The 26,050-nt window shown below is 49.9% G+C and overlaps 1 protein-coding gene across 5 annotated transcripts in view; it reads right to left on the reverse strand.

Moving 5' to 3' along the window:
- KIAA1549L (KIAA1549 like) overlaps positions 1–26,050 on the reverse strand; it is a 312,534-nt gene that overhangs the window by 48,774 nt on the left and 237,710 nt on the right. For 3 of the 5 annotated variants that reach the window (XM_008269586.5, XM_017345847.4, XM_089327606.1), the window contains 5 exons: positions 24,953–25,116; positions 17,736–17,920; positions 11,970–12,097; positions 5,257–5,438; positions 2,797–3,014 (listed from right to left, as the gene is read on the reverse strand). In XM_008269586.5, the coding sequence (XP_008267808.3) occupies positions 2,797–3,014; positions 5,257–5,438; positions 11,970–12,097; positions 17,736–17,920; positions 24,953–25,116 (877 nt within the window). The remainder of the gene's footprint in view (positions 1–2,796; positions 3,015–5,256; positions 5,439–11,969; positions 12,098–17,735; positions 17,921–24,952; positions 25,117–26,050) is intronic. The other 2 variants (XM_002709213.6, XM_070071581.2) reach the window with 1 other exon arrangement.

A 26,050-nucleotide genomic window follows, 5' to 3' on the forward strand; every position in this document is an offset into this window, starting at 1 on the left:
AAAAAGAATCTAGCCTGGGTGGGTGTTTGGTGCAGTGGTTAAGAAGTTACTTGTCTTATATTATTAGAATGCCTGGGTTCAAGTCCTGGCTACCCACTTTTTAAAAAAAAGATTTTATTTATTTATTTGAGATGTAGAGTTATAGACAGAGAGAGGGAGAGACAGATAGAAAGGTCTTCCATCCTCTGGTTCACTTCCCAAATGGCTGCAATGGCCAGAGCTAGGCTGATCCAAAGCCAGGAGCCAGGAGCAAGGAGCCAGGAGCGGGGAGCTGGGAGCTTCTTCCGGGTCTCCCATGTAGGTGCAGGGGCCCAAGCACTTCCACTGCTTTCTAAGGTCATAGCAGAGAGAGGATAGAAAGAAGAGCAGCTAGGACACAACCCAGTGCCCATATGGGATACCAGAGGCTCAGGTAGAGGCTTAGCCTACTTATGCCACAGTGTCGGCCCCCTCACTTATTTTTTTGAAAGGCAGAGTGATAGACAGACAGACACACACACACACACACACACACACAGAGAGAGACAAAGAGAGAGAGAGAGAGGTAGAGAGAGAGACTCTTCCTTCCACTTGTTCACTCCCCAAGTGGCCACCAGGTAACAGGGGTCCAAGTTCTTGGGCCATCTTCCACTTCTTTCCCAGGTGCATTAGCAGGGAGCTGGATTGGAGGCCGTGCTCTGAAATGGGATGCCAGCATGGTAGACAGTGGCTTACCCTGTTGCAGCACAATACAGCCCCTGCTATTCCACTTCTGATCTGCTTCCTGCTTACATACACCCTGGGAAGCAGCAGGTGCAAGTACTTGGGTCCCTGCCACTCATGCAGGAGACCTGGATTGACTCCAGACTCCTGGCTTAGGCCAGGTCCAGCCCTAACTGTTGTGGGCATTTAGGGAGTGAATGAGCAGATGGAAGATCTCTATGTCTCTCTGTCTGCCTTTCAAATAAATGAAAAAAAAATCTGATATGCAGGTATGCTTGGGAGTAGAGCTGCAACTCCCCAGGAATAAGTTTTGTTCTTTCTTTGTTCAGGCTCTTTTCATAAAAAGCCTTAAATGAAAAATTTTGTTTCTCAAGTAACTTTCAAGTGATGCTCCTCTTATTTGTATGCAATGTGGCATTTGTTTTCCCTAAATGTCAGCAGGAAACTGAGGGAAAATAGTTCCCACCATAGTCGACAAAGACCACTGAGGTCAAAAGCCCCAAAGTGCAAAGCAAATGCTGAAGAAGCCACCAGCCTCCCAAGAAAACCCAGCTCTTTTCTTCTGCAGCTATTAACACAGTGACACATGGACTGTGAACCCTTCACGGTGTCATTTTATATCAGTAGCTTGTCAGACCAACCAAGACTAATCGGAAGCACAGTAAATTAAGAACAGGCTTAGAATCTCCACTTTTGTTCGCTGAAAATAAATCATGTTAATTTAATTAATAAAACATGGCCCCAGTTTGATTTTGGGACTCCCACGCAAGCTTGTCATAGTCATCTTTGCTTTCAATGAAGACCTATTCAGGCCAGGGAATGGCCTGTGGCTCCCAGTCTAAGGGGATGTGCCTGCCTGTGATGGCTTCGTGGTGGCTCAAAGCCAGGGGACGGGCACCAAGGAGCATGTGCTTTGGAAAAAAGTGGTGTCAGGCCATGAAAATGTCTGAGGGAGGTAGGAAAGGAGGAAAAGTGGACAAGTTTGACCATGCTAACCTAGAGTCTGCTTAGTCAGCCACAAAGCTTGGAAGGAGGCTGCTGCGGTTTGACTAGTTTTCCTCTACAAAACCCATGTGAAGCTTGGGTGTCATTGGTAGTGTTTAGAGGCAGCACCTTCGGGAGACGATGGAACCTGGGTGAGTTCAGCCCCCTTGTGCTCTCTTTGTCTGGCTGCCTTTACCGTGGGATAACGGAGAAGATGGCCATTGCAAGACACTGGTGCTTTGACCTTGGGATTCCCAGCCTACAGAAGTGTGAAAAAATACATTTCTGTTTATTATAAATTACCCAGTCTTGGGGTGATTCTGTGACAGCAGCACAAAACAGACTGAGGCAGATGTCAGTTCAAACCACCAGGCCCAGCCCTTCCTTCCTCACTAACCCAGGCCTCCCTCGCCCCCTTTTAGATTGTTGTAGCTCCTCATGCTTCAAGGCCAACCGCACTAGCGATGAACACATTTTGGGGGTGATCATCTTTCCTCCCCATCAGAACTCAGTTTGACAAGAACAGCGACCAGGCTGCTCACCATAAAACATGGATGCGATTGAAAGAATAAATGCACACAGGATCCCGACGGCCTGCAGGATGCTGCATGATGTCTCATCTACAGCAGGTGACAGCAACTACAGAGTAAGCAGACGCATCTATGAATGAGGAGAGGCGAGCAGCTTGCAGTGTGCTGACTGAAGCCGAATGAAAAGAGGAGACGCGACACTTGCTTTTCTTACGCAAGAGCCGCTAACACATAACTGAAAAAACGCAATTGTCCCTTGATCTGGACATTGCATAACCATGTGGCTGATAATTATATCTCCACCCAGCTCTGAGACAGCTTCTGATTTGGAAATACCGTGACGGGAAAGGACAGTTATTTGTCCAGGATTTTTTTTTTTCAGGGTTTCAATTTTAGTTTCTTCCAGACTCATCACGGAGCACCTGCTTGCACAGACCAGCGAGACCCACATCAGCAACCTGTACAGGTCACAGTCCTAGGGATCCACAGCAGAGGACCGGGGCTGTGTTGCCCAAGGCGCCCTCTGTGCCCATCCCGACCATGCAACAGTGACCTTCAGAGAATCCCCTGGAGACTGCACCTGTTTTTAGGCTCCGCAAATGGAGCACACAGTTCCGGGTCTGGTTCCAAAACATGCTCAATTTCCTTTGGGCCTGTTTCATACATCTTCTTTCTTTCGGTCAGGCCCTTGTTGGCCTCCACGGGGGGGAAGTCGTAATAGCCCTTCCTCTTGGCCTTGAGGCGCAGTTTGTTCCGGTAGTGCTCGATGTCTGACTTCTGCTTCAGTGCTTTGTTGACCTGTGGGGAGAGACAGTCTCAGGCCCACAGCGGACAGGTGGAAACTCTCGCCAGAAGCTCCTAGGCCACACTTCCGGTCCTCCGACCCAGCCCCAGCCAGACCCACCCGTGCCCCATTCCAACACCAGCTCCCACCCAACGTGGAGGCTGGCGCTCACCTAAGTCACCTGAGAACCTCCCCAGGGGCCTCCTCTCTGAGTCTGACCGTGCCCAGGCCTGGCCTGGACTCCACGCACGTTCCCAGGCTAGCAGCCTCAGCCTTCCTTTTGCCTGAGGAGCCCAATGGCGCCCCCTGGCCAACTTTAGCTGGTACTCATGGAGAGGAGGCCATTGGTCCTGAAGAGGGGGCTGGGATGATCGGGGTGGGGAGGGAAGCAGGTACCAGCCCCCAGCACGGGAGAGCAGGGTTTTGTAAATCTAGGTGCTTCTTGAGAGTCAGGTCGTTTCGAAGCCTTGTACAGCCAGTAAGGCCAACCAGGTTCTGCTCCTCAGGGCAAAGCCAGGCTGGTCTTTCAGAAAGGAACGTGGCTAGAGGACCTTCTGGCCTGCCAAAGACACAAGCAGCTGACTATGCTAAACACGGAGCAAATGATGAGGGGTCACACTCACATGCTGGAACCTTCTATGCTGCTCTGCTCCCTTTAAAACAATCCTTAAAAGACTTCCTTGTAATTCACAAAAGCAGAATTTATGGCTCTGGGGTTACGCTTTCTTCACTCCACCCAGCCACCCATAAGAGAAGCAGAGAAAATCACACATCAATCCGGGTCAAGCTCCACAGGGCAGCAAATCACAGAGGGTAGCTCAGGGCTGCCTTCCGGTCCAAATGCCAGCAAGGCCCCTCTTGGTTTCAACTACTGACATGCAGCAAGTATCCATTTTGGACAGGAAAGCCCATCTGTCATCCTTCTGTGACGAGGTGAAGGGCTGGGGGGAAAGGGGCAGTGCGCTGAGCCTGTCCCGGCCGGGAATCTGTCTCCAGGCCACATGCCATCAAGCGGGGTGTGGTGGGCAGACCCAGGTGCGGTGGGCAAAACAGTAATCAGTGCGTCAGTGCCAACCTCGGAGGCTCTGAGTAGCTGGACTGCACATCAGGGAGCAGAACTGTGCCCCAGGAAAGCTCCCGTGGCTGGGAGTGTTCTCAGACCACGTCCAGGTCCTCACGTTATATTCCCAAGGGCCATAAGGGACGTGTGATCAACTAATCCTCCCTCACTGGCTCGCTAATTGCTTATAACAATAAAAAAGTGTTTATTATATGCTATGCATTGTCATAAGTGCTCTGTGTGTATAAACCAATTTGATCCTCATAGCAGCCCCATTGTATGGATGGAGATACTGAGGCTCAGAGAAATTAGCTAACCTAAGTCATACAGATAGAAAGTTTGGGTTAAAAACCTTGCAGCATGGCCTGAAACTCCCCACTCTTTTGAGCACTATGTGATTTTTCTCTGATGAGCCGTGGTAGGTCAAAGAGAGGAAGGGAGCCCTGGACAGGGGTCGGGGCACCTGAACATCACTGCTGTCATAATAACCTGTGGTGTGCTTTCAGCAAGTCACTGACCCCTCAGGCTTCAGCCTCTTATTTCAAAAATCCACGCACAGTGCTGTTATAATAAAATGCCTTTTCCCTGACCTTTTGAAGCACCCTCACACCTCTCTATGTATCTCATCACACTCCAGCATGTGTCGCACATCATTGCCAATTCTTATGAAAGTTGATGGACAGGTTGACATCCTCCTGGAAGCAGCCACTGTGTTGTTTCACATCATTCCCAGGTCCCTGCCCATGTGACAGGAGCACCTCTGCTTCCCTCTCAATTACGGTGGACATCCCCTAATGGGCGTCAGAAGTATCATCAAGAAGGGGAATGTTGGGGCCAGAGTTGTGGCGCAGCAGGTTAAGCCGTGACCTGTGACGCCAGCATCCTATCACATGGGCACTGGTTGGGAGTCCCAGCTGCTCTTAAGAAGAAAAGCAGAGGCCTATGTATGGGAGAAGGTGTGTGTAGAACTTCGAATGCTTCTCTTCGTACCCACAATTTTTAAAAGTCTCCCTGGGCTTTCTGCCCGAGTAGAAATGCATGGATAGTCTCAACAACACACTCGTCTTAGGCAACTTGTGTCCTGATTTATCATCAGAGGCCTGACACATGAAGAGGCTAAAGTGACCTACCCAGCCCGGGGAGGCCACTGGGAGGGTGCGTCTGCACCCAGTGCTCAGAGACCTGCGGGCACTTACCTCCCCATTGAGGACGGCCGAGGACTCCTGGCTCCTGTCGGTGGGGGGCTGTGCCACGGGCAGGGCTGCAGGTTTTATGGCGATGAGCTGCACAGAACCTGAGGATGTGTCGAAGGGATCCACAGCCGCCTTGCCAGAGCTGTCAAAAAGACCCGTGGCCTCCTCTTCCTCGCTACCTGGCACTGAAGCATGACACAAACACATGGAGCGTAGGATGCAGGGAGAATCAGCCCTAAGCACGCGACTTTACTCCCAACAATCACCTCGGGCAGGCCACTGCTTGTGGTTTTCTTTTCCATTTAACATCTAGACCATTTGGCCCTCCTCTGCATTGCCATCCTTGGGCAGGACAGACCGGGGAAGGTGTGGATTTAAACAGTGAACATCATCCTTTCAAGACTGACCCAATGCATTTCAAAACATTAACGGGTCAGTTTTATTTTCTCTGCATTTGAGACAGAAATGGGGAAAATGAATTTGGCCAAACCTTGCAACTAAAATCTACCCGCCAACAGGATCACAGTGTCTGGTCCAGTTTCTGCCTCCAAAACCACTGATGTGTGAAGGTGACAGATCTTCCCTGGCCCACCAGCCGCCAGCATCATTGCTGAGACTTTTAATATTCTGAAGGCTGCTTTGATGATTCGGGCTTTGGGTTCTTTCATTTGCCTGAGACAAAAGAAACCTATGAAAAAACCACCCAAGAAACTAATTTAAAGCTACAGACAACTCCCCTAAGTAAACAGAGTGATCTCCACCTACGCCCTGGAAAATTATAATTCTTCCGACTGATGGACAATTCTGCTGCGAACATGGAAAGATACCAGACTGCCCTGTGCTCCTGCAGCTAACCTGACAGCAAAAGTCCAGGGCCAGTGGCACCTTGCTGATTTACCTGTTCTGGAGCACACTCCCACTAAGTAACTCTCCAAATGACAGTTTACTGAGCACGGCTTGGGAAGACATGCATTAATTAAGCCTGTTCAAACAACTGAGCCAGTAGACAATTTAAGGAGCAAAATAGGTATTATATAAAATATGCGGCGCTGTGGCTCAACAGGCTAATCCTCCGCCTAGCGGCGCCGGCACACCAGGTTCTAGTCCCAGTCGGGGTGCCGGATTCTGTCCCAGTTGCCCCTCTTCCAGGCCAGCTCTCTGCTGTGGCCAGGGAGTGCAGTGGAGGATGGCCCAGGTGCTTGGGCCCTGCACCCCATGGGAGACCAGGAGAAGTACCTGGCTCCTGCCATCGGATCAGCGCAGTGCGCGGCCGCAGCGCGCCGGCCGCGGCGGCCATTGGAGGGTGAACCAATGGCAAAGGAAGACCTTTCTCTCTGTCTCTCTCTCTCACTGTCCACTCTGCCTGTCAAAAAAAAAAATATGAATGTAATAGGAGTATATTCATCTTTCCTCCTATCTGCTCAAGAGATTGGGAGATGTTATGTAAATTATTGAGAAACACATAGTTTGTATCACTCTGTCACTCATCATAATCAGAAGATTTGTCAAATTAAGCCAAGTAAATTGTTTTTTTACAATGCGGCTGAAACACCTTGGAGTCTAACAATGGGCTATAATTAGAATTTTTTTTTAAAGTTTGGTGGAATTTTTTTTAAGTTCACAAGCAGCAGGCCACCAAGCAGGCACTGACAGAGAAACACCTCTGTTGGGACGTGTTACCAAACGCACACAGATTTTTCGAGTGTAATTTTGCAGGGCACCTCCTGCCTGGCCCCCACTCTCTGCCACCTGGACAACTTCTCTAAAAGCCATCTGTGGTAATCTGATTCCCACCTCCTGGGAATTCTCGGCTCCTGACGCTCATCTCCACAGTGAGCGAGTCGGGAGGCCTGGGCTAACGAGAGGAAACTACAGAGAGGAGAGCCTCTCGCTTCCGAGGCGGGGTCGTGAGAAAGCATCTTGGTGTTCAGCTTGCTTTCCCTTGGATCGCTCCCTCCGGGATCGCTCCCTCTGCCACGTTAGGAGGACACTCCAGCAGCCCCACAGAAAGGTCCACGTGGCAGGGAGCTGAGGTCACAGCTCCATGAAGGAGCCAACTTGTAAGATTCACTGGAGACTATAGCTGACTACAGCCCAGGCCAACATCTTGACCGTGACCCCATGAGAGGTGGGAACCAGAATCAGCCGGCTAGGCCACTCCTAAATTCCTGCCCCCACAGACATTAGGTGGGGGATAAGCGGAGATCGCTATTTTAGGTTGCTGGGTAATTTGTTATGTGGCAATAACTAACCTATGCACCTGCGAAACAACCTCCCATCTTGGAAGCTTCTACTCTTGTCCTCTGACCCCAAAACATACACTGCCTCAGGATGGAATATTCTTCTGAAAGGGCAGCCAGATCACATTCTCCCTCTGATCAGAACCCTCTGGGGCCCTCACCTCTCTCAGAGTAAGTCGGACAGATGCTTCCTACACTGTGCTGGCCACTCCACGGAGCTCACTCCTCCACTCTGCTCTAGCCACGGCAGCCTCCTGGAACCCACCAGGCTTGTTCCCACCTCGGGAGTACGGTGCGAGCTCTCTCCTCCGCCCAGAACACCCTCCCTGCAGGTCGACACCTGCCTAGCTCCTCTTTACTTTCCAAGCTGCAGCTTGACAACAAACCTCCCTCACCACCAGCTACAGTGCCTGCTCGCTGCCCTGCTGTTTGCTCCCTAGCACTTACCACTGCCGAGCAGGGAACTGACTTACAGGCTGCCCTCACTGGGCCGCTACAGTGTAAGCTCTGCTCTTGCCCGTCTTTGGAGAGACTCATGCCTGTTGCCTTTACCAGTGTCTCCCTGGCAGCTGGTCCCCAGAAAGGATTTGTCAAATAAAGGAATGAATGAACGAGTGACTTGACTTTCCAGACATAGCAAAAGAGAGGTTGCTAGTAGCTGCAGATGAGGCAACCACGTAGAAGTCAAGGTTGTGCTGTCACTAAACCACTTAGAGGGAAAAGATGTTTGCTTCTGGGTTTAACACCCTCGGCCCCCAATGCTGTGGGGTTAAGAAAAACAGCAGAACGAAGGCAGGATAAGAAGAAAACAGTCTGGAAACTGCATGCCACAGTTCTTTCTTGTCTTCACTGTTAAAAAAAAGTTATACAAGTATTCAGATTTGCACAACATTTCCTGTAGGTATTTTTAAGAGAAAATAGTTATCTTCCTTCCACCAAAGGACTTTACAGAAAAATACATGAAAAGGCATAATACTAAATATTAATACATTAAAAAGTTGTATGAGTACAGCAGGTTCCTGGGGATTTTTAATGCATAATTAGTCCCTACAGAAAAAAAAAGCCAAGGAGAATGCTAAAGGCAAGGGCCACAGTTAAACTGTGGAAGTGCCCCAGAATTCACACAGCCATCCTACATGTCCTTGTGCCTTATTTGCACTGCTGGTCTTAATTTCAGTCAACCAAGCTGCAAAGAGATTTCATTTCTTCACATGCGAGTTGGCATGGGGAGAGCCCTCCTACCTGAGACAGAAAACACCCTTATCACATGCTCTTTGTCTCTGAAATTTTCATTAAAGCTCAAAGACAAATATCTACACCTAGCATCACTGCCCTCCGAGTTCTCTGACAGGCTAATTACTGTGATTTCATCACTCTGCAATCTGTACATGTAGAAAACATCACATTGTACCCTGTAACAGCAATGACAGAGGATGCAATAAACCCAATGGAAAACAAGGAGCTGTAGAATGACAGCCCAGCACATTAACATTTCTTAATTAACCTTAGCGACCCTGAGCCTCTAAACTACCAAGCCATGAATCGGCAGTTTTTGCAAATTCCATGCCAACAGCATCATCTAATCTGTTCTCAGAGACCACAACACTCTCACTTTCTGCAGGCTGGTAAGTTGATGAAAATACACCTTTTTGTCTTCGCCTCAGTTCCATCAATATTATTTTCTTTCTTCCTTTCCCTTTCATTCCCATCCCTCCTTTCCCCCTCCCTCGCTCCCTCCTTTCTTCCCTCCTTTGGCTCATCTTCCAAACCAGTACAACCCACTATGAAGCTTGCTGGCTAACTCTAACCTGGCATTGTGCTGACACAGAGCCCTTTGACAAAGGACCAGTGTGGGCTCCGCCGACAGGCCCTCCTGGAACTCTGATGTGTGCTTCCACATCAGTTGAATTTTCCATGAAATGAGTCGGTCCCGTCGTTTCTATTTGAAAATTTCAAACCTAAACCTCCCTGAATGGAAACTTGTGAAACAGAAGTGACCAACCTTCAAAATCCTCCGGGTTTACTTTGGGCAAAATAAAATGCATCCAAGCAAACACTCTAAACCTGGGAAGGAGAGCTTTTTAATAAAATAAATAAAAACCTCACCTGATAGAGTAATTGCATTTTAGTCACGCACCTGTGTGTGCGTGATATTTTACATAATCAAAGTGACCCGCACAGAATAAGGAGGCAGGCAGAGAGGGTGAAGGTGTGCTGGGACATTTAGGGGAGGTCAGAGTTGCTCCAGCTGGACGGGGAGTGCTGGGGTCACTCTTTCTTCTTCTAAGAGCCAAATACGGGGGCGGGGTGGGGGGACGGGCCATCATTTTATAAACGTCTATTGACTGACAGTGAAGTCTGTATGTTGCAGATTTTTAAGCAAGTGGAAGGACATACAACAATATGCATATTGATTCCATGCAACACAGCAAAAAACAAAGATGTGTGTGTTGTTATATGCATACAAAAAAGGTTAGAGACAGACACATACTTAGTTATTAAGGTCACTGGAGGAATTGGGTGGGTGAAGAGGGTAGGTGGTCTTCGACTTGGCTTTATCAGTTTCCAGGAAGAACATAAAGGAAGGAAGGAAAGGAGTTGGGAGGGCGTGGCGGGGAGGGGGGCAGAGCTGGAAGGGTGTACAGGTGCTGCCTTGGTTAGGTGGATGGCTGTGGCATTGAGTTGTCTCTGGGTATCCGTGAAGGATTGGCTCCAGGACCCCTGTAGATACCAGAATCTGTGGATGCCCAGTACCTCATATGAAACGACACATGTTTATATAACCTCTGCATATTCTCCCACATACTGTAAATCATCTCTAGAATACCCACACCATGTAAATAGCTGTTACACTGTATTCTTCAGGGAATAATAACAAGAAAAAAAGTCTACACAGGAACCAGCATGTAGCAGTGGTTAAGATACCACTTTGGATGCTCATATCCCATAACAGAGTGCCTGCTTCGAGTCATGGCTACTCTGCTTCTGGTCCAGGTTCCTGCTCATCTGCATTCTGGGAGGTAGCAGGTGAGGGTCCCTGCCCCTCACATGGGAGACCCAGGTTGAGCCTCAGGCTCCTGGCTTCAGCCTGGCCCAGCCTTGGCTGTTGCAGGCATTTGGGGAATGGAAGAGGCTAAAGCCTGCGTATGTTCAGTACAGATGCAATTCCCCCCAGGATGCTTCCTATCCATGGTTGGTTGACTCTGAGGATACAGAGCCCTCTGGTATGGACAGCAGAGCGGACAGTATGGACAGTCTTTGCTGTGCACTGTGCCTGCCCGTCACCCAGCTCCCTCTCCCCATGTCTCTCAGCACCTTGCCCTGGCAAGGAGAACGGTGCTAAATCCCAGTCCCTTTCCCAAGGCTAGAGCTCCCGGGACTCTGTGTGCTTGCAGGGCAGAATTTCTCACGGCCCCAGGTAGGGCAGAGCTTCCAGGAACACCCTAATGCTGAAATGGACAGCACAGTCTGTGTGCTCCAGGGCATGTAGAATCCAAGGGAAGAAAAAGATTCTAGAACCGAGTGGGCATGACAGTTTAATAAGTGCTTTATACAGTAGCTGGGGATGAGAACAGGGACCACATCTTCCCTGCAGCAAACAAATCCATGTGTCATTCCGCCTTTGTTTTTTCTTCTCTCTCTCGCTCTCTTTTTTTTTTTTTCGGTCAGAAAAAAAGGAAGATGTAGTGGCATCCGAAAACAAAAGAGGAGAGAGCCCCTGAACTACACTATGTCACATCCCTGGAGAAGGGAAGCACAGCTACGCAGGGCACCCGATTGCTTTGCTTTTCACCCAGCCTCTCGGCTTGGCTCCACCGACAGCCCTTTGAAAGCCAAAAGGAATTCTCCCCCACTGGAAACCAGCTGCAGCGGGCACTTGAATTCTGAGCTCCAGTGAGCCAGCGTCACACACAGGAGGACTGAGCACAGAGGCAGGTGGGCGGGTGCACGGTGCAGCCCAACAGAGGCCAACTACAGCACAACAAGGGAGCTCCGGCAACTGAGAAATAAAAGCCCAGTACTTTACAAGGAGGGAAAGATCTGTGAGACAGAGAGGCTCAACAGTGGCATCCCCTTAGAGAATGGAGGGAGAAAGCATGGAGACTGATTTTTTTTTTCTGGGAGAAGTGGATTTGCAATACCAGGACTCAATGGCATAGAATGAACCCCTGAACCTTATTAGGGGGATCAGGGCTAGAAAATGAGGGGAATCGGCACTAGAAATCAGGTGGATTTGCCAAAGAATTCGAAACATCTCTAAACAAACATTGATCTGTCCTGTAAAGGGTTCTTCTAAGCAATAATTCTCTAAGCACATGGGGTAGAGGGAGTGGGAGAGAAGAATTGAGAGAAAGGGGTCAGGTGATGACCCAAGGGGCACAGCAAACACCTGGCCCAGCCTGGGGAACTTAGGTGTGTGGGTGTGCACGCATGTGTGGAGGAGCTGGGGCGGGGCTTGGCGGGAAGGCTTCTCACCATTTCTCTTCCTGGCCTCCTCCTTTGTCACTTTCTGCTGGGCCATTACATTCTGGGGTGAGCGTCTCCCTGAGCTGGGCTTTCCTGATTCGTTGCTGATGACAGAGCCGTTCTCACTGGGCGACCTGCTGGAGGTAACCATAGCAACAGGGGAGATGGTAAGTTTCGACAGGAGCAGCCTCCTCTCAAGGTTATTTTATTTGCACAGTTTGTCTCTAGCCTTTCGTTCCAGGCCTGTTGACAAAGAAGAATGATACCGGAGAAGAAAGAGACAAAACCACCCACTCTCCAGCTCGGGCTAAGCAGCCGCGCGTTCCCAGGTGCGTTTGCCAGTGCCACTCTGCAGGCGAGTTCAGACGGGGGCACCCCTCAGTCCCCCGGGGACTCCGGAAATGGTGGCGAGAGCCAGTAGGTAGCATGCTCTCTTCTCACACACAGTACTTGGCTACTATGGCAGTGTTTGAACCCCACAGGCAGCCTCCGCCACACGTGTGAAACCCCACCTTCTTTGGCCGTTCCCGTCCTGTCACAGACCTTGTCTACTAAAGACTGTCACTCTGCCGTTGGGATCTTCACTCTGTCACTCACATACACTCAGACACATGCCGACACATACACTCACACATACACTCACATATATACACATACTCACCCACACACACATACATGTACACTCATACACATGCTCACACATACACTCACACGTACACACATACATGCCTGTACATACACTCACACATATATACACACTCACATACATACACGCACACAAGCTCTCACTCATGCTCACATACACAGACATGCCCACACATACTCATACACATATACACATACATGCTCACACTCACACATACACACATGCTCACACTCACACACACACATGCCCACACATACTCACACATACACACATATACACATACATGCTCACACATTCTCATACATACACATGTTCACACTCACACGTATACACACATGCCCACACATACTCATATACACACAATACACACATACATGCTCACACATATACATACACATGCTCACTCACATGTACACATACACATATACATACACTCACACACATATGCACCCACACACATGCTCTCACACACTCACATTCACATGTACACACATACATGCCTGTACATACACTCACACATATACACACACATACATGCACACAAGCTCTCACATACTCATACTCACATACACAGACACATACACTCATATGCTCTCTCTCTCTCATACACACACACACACACACACACACACACATCCACTGTATTTAGTAAGCACTTGTAGTTTGAAACAACCAGCTTGGGCCCAGGAAGAACTTTCTGTGTGCTGGGCATTGTGCCAGGGGCGGAGGTCTAGAGAGACACCAGGACACCACTCCATGCCTTCCAAGAGCTCCCAGCAGGAGCACCTACTGTATGACTAGGGCTGTGTTGTGCTGAGTGCTTTCAAAACTGTTAGTCAACTAGGCCGGCAGTCCACCGATTTAGTGAATGCCAGCCCTGTTTAGCAGGGGAGGCTTGGGAAGCTCAGGGAAAGTGCACTGTCCAGGGCAGAGCCGGGAAGCGGCAAATCGGCTGGGAGCCAGGGATCCCTGCCTCTCACACCCACAGCACCTTGGCTTTGCTCTCTGCCTCTGTGAGCCTGGAGAAGGGCAGTCTCAGAGCCTCCTTGCCTTCCCTCCGGCCAGACTCTTGCCTTCTAGAAATCTGTGGGAACTGGACTCTTGAGAACCCCCAGGAACCTCCGAAGGTGTCAGTGTGAGGATGGACTAAATGCAAAGGCCAACTGCCCCCACTCTGCAGAAGCCAATCAGGAGGCAGACAAGAGGGGCCTTTCGTTCCTCTGTTGTCAGTTGTTCAAACTTAGAAAAGAAGGACACCCAGGATGCCTAGGATGGGCATGTGTGTGTGAGTGTGTGTGTATGTGTGGGCATGCATATGTGTGTGTATGTGTGAGTATGCGTGGGCATGTGTATGTGTGTGTGTGAGTATATGAGTCCATGTGTGTGTTAGTGTATGTGTGTGTGTGAGTATATGAGTATATGTGGGGGCCGGCACTGTGCTGTAGTGATGCTGCCTTTGCAGTGCTGGCATCCCATATGGGCGCCTGTTTGAGTCCTGGCTGCTCCACTTCTGATCCAGCTTTCTGCTGTGGCCTGGAAAAGCAGTAGCAGATGGCCCAAGTCCTTGGGCCCCTGCACCCACGTGGGAGACCTGGAGGAGGCTCCTGGCTCCTGGCTCCTGGCTCCTAGCATCAGATTGGCGCAGCTCCAACCATTGAGGCCAGCTGGGGAGTGAACCAGCAGATGGAAGACCCCCCCCCCCCGCCTCTCCTTCTCTCTCTGTATAACTCTGAATTTCAAGTAAATAAATCTTTAAAAAAAAGAGTGCATGTGTGTGTGAGTGTATGAGTGTGTGTGTATGTAAGTGTATGCATGTGTGAGTGTATGTGTGGGCATGTGTGTATGAGTGTGTGAGTGTGTGTATATATATGTATGTGTGAATATGTAAGTGTGAGTATGTGTGTATGTGAGTGTGCATATGTGTGGGCATGTGTGTGTATGTGTGAGTGTGTGTGGATATGTGCATGTGTGTGAGTGTATGTGTGTATGTGAGTGTGCATATGTGTGGGCATGTGTGTGTGCATGTGTGTGGGTGTGTATGAGTGTGTGAGTATATGTGTTTGTATGTGAGTGTGAGTCTGTGTGGGCATGTGTGTGTGTGTCTGTGTGTCTGTGTTCGATGCAGGATGCCTAGAGTAACACACTGGATCACTGGGTAAGCAGTGGCTTGGATGGCGGCCTTTCTTCGTGTCCCTCCTCCTCTAGTCTTAGTTTGGAATAAGGACAGTGGGGATATCTTTGGGATAAAGCAGCATCTACCAAGGGGGTTCCATGGAATACTACAGCCAAGGGATGTGCTCCTCACCAAAGTCCCACAGACAATATAAGGCTAGGAAGCACGCATCATGTTCCCTTTGGAGATTCTTAACACACGTTGGCATGTCAAAGGCTCAGACCAGCTCTGTCATACAAAGACTCATCTAGTTTCATTTCATCCAGCACTTCCCAATACATTTGGCTACAAATCTCTTTAACCACAGAAGTTTTTAACATCCTGTAAAATTAGTGATACCAGTAGTGTGCTCTGAGAAAATATCGGCAGAAATCAGTGTGGGTAATACGTGTTTGTTCACCCAACAGCTATTTGCTGAGCTGTGGATGTACCAACATACCTATACAGGGAAGACATTCCCTTGGACTGGTTTCAGAACCTCATGGTTAATGGCACCTGGTCTCCCAACTGGCTTTATTTATTTCATTTAGGCCCAGAAAGAAAAAAAAAAAGGCAAAGGGAAAGGCTTTTTGTAACCCATTTTACATTTATAAAATGTTTACTGGTTTCTGTAGCATTTTCAGACCCTTGCACCTTTTTTGATCCTGAAACAGTTTTCTGGCTGTTCTTGCTCCAAGGAAGGTGCCAGTGAGCAAACTTCCATAAAGAGAACCTAAATCTGCTTTATTCTTTGCATCACTTTACAGATTTTCTTTTCTGTGGTGTCATCTGCTGGAACCTCCTGGTCAAAACCAACCAATAAGGTATGTGTGTGTGTGTCCACTGGCAGGATAAAAGCATCTATAAAGCAATCAGAGTGATGCCATAGGGCATAGTTCTTGGGTCTCCTCTCTATCTGTCCCCTCCAAGGTGATCCCTTCCAGTCCCACAAAACAAGACACACTGCCAGCTCCTGCAGTTGTACTTCTGCTTGGGACCTCTCCTTTGCATGCCAGACTCATGGTAATGAGTTCTCAACATCCCCACTTGCATATATCACACACCTCTCATTTGTGATACGTTCACATCCAAACTCTTGATCACTCCCTAAAACTTCCTCTGTCTTCTCTGTTCCTGCTTCATCACCCTGCAATAATCTGTCAGCAAATGGTGTCAGCTCTTCCTTCGGAATACCTCTAGCATCAAACACCTCTCACACTCCCATGCCACGGCTCACACCCTCATCTCCCACGTGGACCACAGCAGTAGCCTCTTGTGGGTCCCCTGGCTTCTACTCTACAGTCCTACAGTCTAGTTTCCACAGAGCGGCCGCACTGAGCCTCCAAGAGTGCAAGCCATATCAGGTCATTACTCTTCTCAAAGCCTTCCAGTGACATCTGATGTTTATTCTCAACAACATTCCAAGTCCTGCCTTTGGTCTGTAGAGCCCGACGAGGACAACCTCAGACCACTGCCTTCTCTGGCTCGGCCACTGCCACTTCCTCTCCAGCTCATGCTTCTTTCAGCTCATCAGTAAGTTCCCTCCTGTGGGCCTTTATGCACCCTGTTCCATCTGCTTGGAACATTCTTCCCATAGCAGCCACGTGTTTTATGCATTTCAATCTGTCTTTCTCAAATGTCGCCTTATCAAAGAGGCCTTCCCTGCTTCCCATCTAAAACTATTACTACGCCTCCCTCTCCATCTCTCCACACCCTTTCCTGCACTTTGGTTTTCTTCTTTGTATCCATTGCCATGGGCAGACTTGATCTTATTTCTGTTTCTCCCCACTGGATTGGAAGCTGCATGAGGGCAAACTGCTCATATGTATCCCCATATGTAACCTGATAAATAGCAACTCATCTGTGAATATCTGTTAGATAAAGGTTGAGGGAGAGGAAGGATGTAGCTCTTCTAACCCACACAGTGATCTCAGGAAAAGGAGAGGGAGCTGGCAACAGATGTTGGCTTAGCAGTCAACAGGGCCTTGGCTGTGGGAGTCGTTAGCTCTTTATAAGGCTATTGCAAAGTGCTTATAATGAGTCCCTTTGTCCCTAACCTAACGTTCATCCACATTGCCATCATAATTGTCCTCCTAAAATACAGGCTGGACGTCACTGTCTTCCAAAAGAGCTTTCAGTGGTTCTCCATGGCCCAGAGAAGAAACATCACACTCCTGGGCATGCAGTCAAGACCTTCCACAGTTTTAATTCGTCTTCCAGTTCACCCTTCTCTATGCCCCAGCCAGTAAAAACTCTAAACTGCAAGGTCAGCATTGTGATGAGAACACGCCCGTCCCTCTTCTCTGTCCTGTCACGTAGACAGGATGCCTCGATTTCTTCCCACCTGCTCAGATCACATTCTGCCTGCGAGGCGAGGCTGAAACACACCTATGATGCTTTCCCTGTCAAGTCACCTCTTCCTCCTCTCTTCCCGGGCACTTTGCTCAGACTCCCCCGCAGGCCGCGCATATCATACTCGGCCTTCTGGGAGTTTCTCTGGCTCCTCCATCCTGAGGTCCTGCGGATCAGGAATCAGTCCTACACACTGCAGTGGTTCTCCTAATGCCTGTCCACGTGCTCTGTTCGTAGTAAAAACCCAATAAAAGATTTTGTCTGAAATCAGAAACTGTATTGAGAAACTGCCAGATAAATTCAACCATACCGAATCAAAGGCGCTGCTTTTAAGAGAAGTTAAGAATGTAAGGGTGACAACAGCGTCAGGTGTGTTACAATCAACGTAAGAGCTAAACCCTGCTGATGTGGCTGATCAGAGCCAAAAACCGGACAAAAGGTGGCTCCCGCAAAGCAGGTATTGGCATTCTCATCGCTTCCTTAGTCTCCTTCTCAAGCATTCAAAACAAGCATGAAGGGGAATTTTTAAAGAGAACGGTGGAATTAACTAGAGGGCTGCAGCTGCTCTCACCATCAATTATTTCTCTTGCTGACGCGGAGAGGCAGAGCTTGGCCCCGTGCCTACCTTTTTCTGGTTTCTGTGGACTTGGCTGTCTTGATGGTGCTCCCGTCCTGAGCGATGTCTCTTTCCTGAGGAGCATCTCTCGTGGGCAGCGGGAGGACCACCGTTTCCTGCGTCACGGGGATGACCTCTTCATCTGCCCCTTGCTGGCCCAGGTGCTGCTTGGCATAATCAAAGCCTTGCACCGGCTGCAAAGGGAAAGAGAACTGCAGTCATATCCCCAGGGACTGTGACTCCACGGTGGCTCTGAGAGGCTGGGTGGCGGCGGTGGGCCTGGGACGCAACCACACTTAGTTCCCGATGAATGCAGGGAACCCAGGTCCCCATCATTTCTGTCTCTGCAAAATCAGAACACGTGTTAGTGCCACGATCCCACCTTGCTACAGAATCTCTACAGATAAGGCCAGAAAGAGTGTGAACAAGACACACATACAAGCATGTGAGAACAAACTTCTTTTGAGGTTTTTGGAGCATTAATGTAAAGCCAATGGCTCCTGCTAATTAGAAATAACTCTAAATCGATACATTAAACAGGTCCTATATAATCTGCTGCCTGGAAATGTTTGCTCATCCCTAAATTCCACTCTCATACGGCTTCAGTTTTACGTGTAAAGCCAAGTCACTTGAACTTTGAACCCGTTTTCTCATGTGGGGAGGAAAGATCTCTCACTTGGTTTACCTCCACTACCCTTGAATGGATCAGAGATTGGAAAACAGTGAAAGGTACCACCACATGTGAGGCAGTACGATCATTAACAATGAAATGGAATTTACTGATTCACTCTTTTTTTAAAAAATTTTTTATTTTATTTATTTGAAAGGAGAGAGAGGGGTCGTCCATCTGCTGGTTCACTCCCTAGATGGCCACAATGACCAGAGCTGTGCTGATTTGAAGCCAGGAGCCAGGATCTTCTTCCAGGTCTCCCATGGGGTGCAGGGGCCCAAGGACTTGGACCATCTCCACTGCCTTCCCAGGCCATAGCAGAGAGCTGGATTGGAAGTGGAGCTGCCAGGACTTGAACTGGCACCCATATGGGATACCGGCACTGCAGGTGGCAGCTTTACCCACTACGCCACAGTGCCAGTGCCCTGATTGGCTCTTTAATCCAGACTTCTCCCATAAGCAGACTGTCTCACCTGTACTTCATTCCCAGGAAATTAGCAGGCTTCTATCACAGAGCATCTGAAATCTTAAGTGAGCAAAAGTCAACAGACACCCATCTGTGAGGTACTAAAAAAACCCAGAGAGGCATGTGTAAGCAGTTTCTGAGGGGTGTCTATCCTGGTTTGCACCCCAGAGCAGACAATACAGACTGGAGGCAGGAGAGTGTACTGGTTCAGAGTGGCAGCTTGCCTGGATTCAAATCCTGACTCCACCACTTAGCTGTGTAGCCTTGGGTAAGTTATTGGACTCTCGGCACATCAAGTTCTTCATCTGCAAATTGGAGATAAAAATAGCATGTGTGTGTGAGAGGGGTGTCCGACCACCCTCGGGGGGATGCTACAAGGGGTAAGCACGTGATTCGAGCTCAGCATTTAGCTGAGTTCCTGGGGCACAGTAAGCAATCATTATCACTCTTTACTGTTTGCTCTCCTGCTGAACCACAGTCTAGGTGAGATGGACATCAGGGATGCTTTTCGGGAAAATTTGGGGGTAAAACTCGATCCCTACCATTTAGAATTCATCAGAATTCATGTGATCAGAAGCTCTCCCTTCAGCAGTTAATTTTGCAAAACAAATGCACCAGGAAGGCCCCAGCCAGATTTGATGACCCACAGTGGAGAGTGTTGTGACCCGCCTGTCAAGTCCAACCACCGTGTCTCTGAACTGGATGAGGTTTCACTGCTAAATCCAATCAAGCTGCCTTATGTGAGGCTGTCTGTAGGTGTGGGCTATTCCCCCACATCCCCGGGAAACTCACTCTGGGAAGTGTGGTCCCCTGCCCCCTTACTCTGAGGCACTCACTCTGACCCATGTGGTGACCAGTGACATTCTGGTGCCAGGATCTGGGGTTGAAGTTTTTTTGTTTTGTTTTTGTTTGTTGGTTTATTTTTTATTTTTGCCAGGCAGAGTTAGACAGCGAGAGAGAGAGACAGAGAGAAAGGTCTTCCTTCTGTTGGTTCACCCCCCAAATGGCCACTATGGCTGGTACACTGCGTCGATCTGAAGCCAGGAGCCGGGTACTTCCTCCTGGTCTCCCATGTGGGTGCAGGGCCTAAGGACTTGGGCCATCCTCCACTGCACTCCTGAGCCACAGCAGAGAGCTGGACTGGAAGAGGAGCAACCGAGACTAGTACCCAGCGCCCCAACCGGGACTAGAACCTGGGGTGCCAGTGCCACAGGCAGAGGATTAGCCAAGTGAGCCATGGCGCCAGCCTGGGGTTGAAGTTTTGAAATGCATTTGCTAAGGGTAGAGTGGTTCTTCCCTTCCCCTGCTTCCCTCGGTGCTGCCTGACACAGAATGGCGTGCTTAGTAACTGGATAACATCCCACGAAACCTGTATTGCCTGCTCCTCCCACAACCAGCTGGTCGCCAGCTGGATTCAACTTCTGAAAAATGTCTGCAAGCTGATTTTTCTCCCCCAGGTTCACAATTTCTCAGTCTCGTTGCTTCCATTCTGCCACCTTCCAGGCCCACCTAGACAAGCCTCCAACATTATCTACCTTAAAGCCACAGCTGGTCGCACCCAAATTTGCAGCGTTTTATGGCACCCAGACTCTTTGGCAAGGCATCCAAGGCCTTTCACGCTACAGCTGAACCCAATGGTCCAGTGTCATCTCCTCTTGGCCCCCTTTCTGCCACACCTCCATGCCCACCACTTCCCTATTCAGATTTGTTCCAATAACATGGGCTTGTGCCAGGATCTGTGCTTGGTGCTGGCAATGACTCATAACTGGCCCCTGCCCTTGAGTTTCAGCATCACTCGAAACATACTACAGTGACATACTACATGAATTATGTCACTGCATCCAAGCGGTAGGCATTAGTAGGCGTCTCCATTTTACCCATGAAGAAACCGAGACGTAGAGAGGCACGCTCTCACCGCTGCTCTAGAGTGGAGCCACCACTGGAAGCCAGCACCGTGAGACCCAGAACTACTGCTTAGGGGATTCCTCCTGTGGGCCCTCCTTTCCTTCTGCAGCTGTCATCTTGCTTGGGCATCTCTGACTGTGATGGTCCTGGCTCCTGTGATGAGATGCCTGGCTGGCCCGTGAAGAACTGGAAGTCTCCCACTATAGCTAAGACTCCCCAGGATCTAAAGCTGGGGACAAGCCAGCTCTGCATCCCCACTCTCTCTGGACTTGACCCCTAACCCTTCACACTGGGTTGAAATTACCCACTGGATATGTTAGGTGACTGGGTCCAGGTTGGGTGTGCAGAAGGAGACATAAAGAAATAAGCTGGGGGCTGGCGCTCTGGCACTGCAGGCTGAGCCATCGTCTATGCCACTGACAGCCCATGTTGGAGTGCCAGTTTGAGTCTGGCTGCTGCCCACTTACAATCCAGCTCCCTGATAATGTGCCTGGGAAGTCAACAGAGGATGTCCTAGGTACCTGAGCTCCAGACACCAACATGGAAAACCTAGATGACTTCCTGGTTCCTGGCATCAGTTTGGCCAAGCCCTGGCCATTTGGGAGAGTGAAGCAGCATGTGAAAGGTCTCTGTTTCTGTCACTCTGCCTTTCAAATAAACCATAAACCATTAAAAAATAACAAGTTTAAAAGGTGGTCCCTCTTGGGAGACCTGGAAGATGCTCTGGCTCCTGGCTTCCCATCGGCCCAGCTCTAGCCATTGTGGCTCTCTGGGGAGTGAACCAGTGGATGGAAGACCTCTCTCTCTCTCTCTGTCTCTCCTTCTCTCTGTCTGTAACTCTACCTCTCAAATAAAATAAATAAAATCTTTTAAAAAAAATCACAGTCTTTCCTTCACAGGCAAGAAAACAAAGGCTCAGAGAGCTTCATTGATTTGTCCACAATCATGCAGCTAAGTAGTGAAAGACTCAAGACTAGTCACTCACTCACTTTCAGGGAGTGGTCCTTCAACTTTCAACTTGAAAACTACCTGAGACCAGTGAATTTCCTACTGAACATATGCTAGTGACCTCCAACCCCTTTAATACATCATGATGCATAATTGTATAAAATTATCAAGTCAAAATAATTTCCTGTAATTTCAAAGTAGACACATTGCCAAGGCCTTTAAAGAAAAAAAGCACATATAACAACAGAAGCCAACTCACACGTAATATTTATTATGCACAGGCACAGCTCACAAGCAAGTATGTCTGTTTTACTTACCCCTCACAGTAACCTATCCATGAACATTGTTATCCCCAGTCTACAAATGGGAAACATGAGACACAAAGAGGTTAAGAAACTGACCCAGGGCTGTGGGAAAGAAGAAGCACTTGGCTGTTCTTAGGGAGCAAGTGACCTGTCTTGAGCCCACAGTCTGCCATCTACCCCAGCCCTTCCCAGGTCCATCCTGCGTCCTGGCTGTGGCACTAACTAGGGATGCCTATTTCAGGTAGCTGGGTTCCTTCAATTTCATGAAGTGAAGAACGGGGAAGCAGCTATAAAGCCAACGATAAGGAGTACAAAGAAGTGAAGTAGGAAGAAGGAGGTGACGGAAGTCATGACACCTGGCTCTCTTGCATTTATCATTTCATTGACGTTCTTCATGCAGAAGCCCAGCTGACAACAGTGGTGACAGGCCCGTCTAAGAACCTTGTCTCCGAAGAGGGTGCAGGTGTCCACACCCTAGCCTCCACTCCCAGGAAAGCCACACTCGCCTCCTCTGCTTAGCATGCTAAGTTCATTGCTGAGAAGGACCTCAGGACAGTCCTCCAGCACTGTAGCCTGCATTCTAAAGGCACAGGTTCGGCCCTGGGACCATCTTTCTAGCCTAGGGGCTGGCAGTGAAAGCTAACTTTTCCATTCTGCCTCATCCCTCAGCATGCACTTGATTCTGCTCCTACCCGCGAGGTTGTGAGAAGTGATGTTGGCGGCCCTCCCGTCTCCCAGACGCTGCAGAGTCCCTGCATTGCAATGGCAGAAGGACTCGGTAAGAGACTGACAGTAACACCCTGCTGGGTTCCCGTGCTAAAGGGGCTTTGGAAATCAGAGTGGGCAGCCCAGCCTCACTGAAGGGAAAAGCAATCAGCAGTACCACACACAAGGGACGTCAATCATCTCGTAGAACATAAATGTGCTTGATTTTCAGCACCAGCCAGGTACTTCACGGAGCACAGTACACCAGGTAGGTACACAAACGGAGCGAAGGAAAAATCAAAACATGAATCTGTTCCAGCTTCAGGCAGCCTTCCGGCCAGAAGGTGTGCTGAAACCAGGTGCTTCCCCACTCCTCTTGGCAAAGGAGTCAAATTTTGGTTTCATCTACAACACTGAGCTGCCCCTTGCAACCTCAGTGTGACCCAGAACACCATGGACAGAGTGGCTTACAGACAACAGAAATGTGTTTGGCATTGCTGGCCTGGGCTGCCATCAGAGTGTGCTCCTTACTTGAGTTTGAAAGGCTCATGCTGAAAAGAAGCTGAGACAGAACTCAGAACAGTTTCATCTTTCACTGCTCGGGCAACTCCGCACGTACCTGTCTTACTGACCTCCTGCTGTGTGTGGGAGCAGGTGCCTCGGTGTCAACAGAAACAGAACAATAATCTTTGGGGTTTGGTTTTCTGTAGACAGCGTGTCTAATCAAGCAGCGGCTCCCCAACAGGTATACAGGTTTAACAAGCAGAACAAATCCTTTGATTTCCTGTGCCGAAGGAAGGTGTTCTCATCCCGAAAGAAACTAAGACAGCAAAAATGATCCCCATGGCTGCCATGCATTCCAATGGGCGGGAAGTGTGTGGGAAGAGGAATCTGCTGTTTTGTTCCTGCACAGGTGGACCAGGCTCAGGCGTTCAGAGCTGGAAGAGGATTCTACCTGCCACATAGCAGGATTCAGGCAGAAGGAGCTCAAAGGCTCGGATATGGGCCTCAGGCACCCCTCGGTTGTTAGTAGTGCGACTTGGGACAGACCCCTGGGTCTCTTTCCCTGAGGTTTCTTAGGAGCAAAATGAGGATAATGAAACGTGCCCTGGCGTGACCTCCCTCCCAGGGTTGCTGCCATGAACAAATGAGGTGCCAGGCCTCTTGGCGCCCAGCAGATTGGGAGACATTTAAACACCGAGAATCATGGTGAGTCTAGTTCCCTGAGGGACTATCATTGAAGGTAGCTACGTGACTGGAAAACCAGGCTGGAGGATTTCCTGCCCAGTCACCGGAGGCAGCTGGGGCAGAGCTGGGGAGGCCCTGGTGGGAGGAGGGGACTCCATGACGGGCTTCAGGAGAGCCACTGAACGGAGTGCGGTGGCTGCCCAGCCACGGCTCATGGTGGCTTCGGAAGGTGAGTCACTCCTGCCAGTGTGTCCAACAGAGCTGAGCTGCCGTGTCTCGGTTGGGGCTGCTCTGCCGAAACACCATGGACAGACAGAATGGCTTCTGGGTAACAGCAATGTGCCCCTAGTTCTGGAGGCCGAGAAGCCCGAGGGGAAGGAGCTGGCACGGCCAGTCCTGGCAGGGGCCCTCTCCCAGGCTCTGGATGCTGACTTCTGGCCATGTCCTCACACGGGATCGGAGGCCAGGGCACGCTCTAGGGTGTCCGTCCTAAGGGCATGGATCCCATTCCCGAGGGCTCCACCATCATGACCTCATCACTCCTCTAAGGCCCCCACCTGCAAGTACTATCACTTCGTGGGCTAAAATGGCATCACAGAAATCTGGGGGACACAAACATGTGGACCGTAGCAGCCCTGGTTCATCCATTGACTCTGCTCCTTAGAACTAGGGAACAGTGACGGGGTCACTTTTCGTACATAAAAGTAGGGCGTCTGGTTAAATTAACCCCAGGTCCTTCCACCGCCATCCAGTCCTCATTTTCTGTGCCTCCATTTGCTCATCTGTAAAATCATGGTCCTTCCTCTGAGGGGAGCACTTGGCTGTTGCCCCCTGTAAAGACTTGGAAGCACTTAGGGCAAAGAGAGAGCATGCGGCACGGGGAGGCATCCGTCTCCTGACCCGGTCATAAAATAAAGGGTCTCCACCTCGAAATGGGGACCTGGGAGGGTGGCTCTGAAGGCACCTGCCTTAAAAGTCAGGAGGGAGAGGCAGGCAGGGGCCCTGCAGGCTTGCACGCCCTCCCCACCGTGCCACGCACCTTGGCTCTCTGCGGCAGGTTTATCATGGTGTCTGCCTTGAAGTCGTTCTTGTTCTTCCTGCAGAGCACAGCGGTGATGATGATGATGATGACTGTGACCACGGCGATGGGCGCCAGCACCGCAGCGATGATCCACAGGTTGTTGGGCGGGTTCTTCACCACGGCTGTGAGAAAGAGCCAGCAGGAAGCCGTTCACAAGGAGCACTTGGGGAGAGGAAAGCGACTCAGACAGACACCTCCCGGCCCCAAGCCACGTGACGTGCGACGAGAGGGTGTGGATGTTACCAGGGCCTGGCATTGGAAAGCTGATACCTCTGCCGCTGCTGTGGGACTGTGAGCAAGTCACCCGAGCTCTCCGAGTCTCAGTTTCCTCATCTGTGGAATGGGGCTATCACTGAGTGCTGTTTTGGTGAGGTCCATGGTAGGTGCTCAATAAATGCCCATCTTTACTAAGAGGAAGGGGAGAAGGAAGATGGATCGGTGTGGTTTTCCTCATTGACAGTGAGAAGAGGTGAGAGAAGAACCAGGACTCAAAATGGGTGTTGGAGCCTGGGGCCAGAACCGTAGAGTGGCTCTAACCACAGTAGTGAGGCCACCCTGTGGGTGAGCAAAGAATACAGTGTAACCCGAGCAGATGAGCTCTGGGAGGAATGGCTGGGGAGCTTGGAAACACTTCAGCCTAGCCAAGAGGGCAGCCTTTCTCATGCTCACCCAATGTCCTGCTCATCAGCAAACTGTCAACTCCACCAAGCCACCAACACCTCTCCCCTGCAATACGCAGTGGCCCTCCCACCTTGCCCGGGTCCCCGGCGGCCTATTCACAGCACAGCTGTTGGGTTGAGCTTTAAAACCTCAGATGACAACACTCCTCTGCTCAAAAGCCGTCAGAGCTTCTATCACCCAGACAGCAAGAAGCGGACTCCTTATCATTTCTACAAACCCTAGCCGATCCGCCCCTCCCCTGGCCTCCTCGGCTGTTTCTCTGGCCTTTTAGCCGACTGCTCTTCTCTGAACTCACCACGCTCCCGGCCTGCTGGCCTCCTCCTGCTCCTCAAACATGGACACGTGCTCCGGGGTCAGGCCTTTGCGCCCGCTGAT

Source organism: Oryctolagus cuniculus, chromosome 1 (assembly GCF_051225735.1).
Source record: "Oryctolagus cuniculus isolate XC-2025 breed Fujian yellow rabbit chromosome 1, ASM5122573v1, whole genome shotgun sequence".
NCBI lineage: Eukaryota > Metazoa > Chordata > Mammalia > Lagomorpha > Leporidae > Oryctolagus > Oryctolagus cuniculus.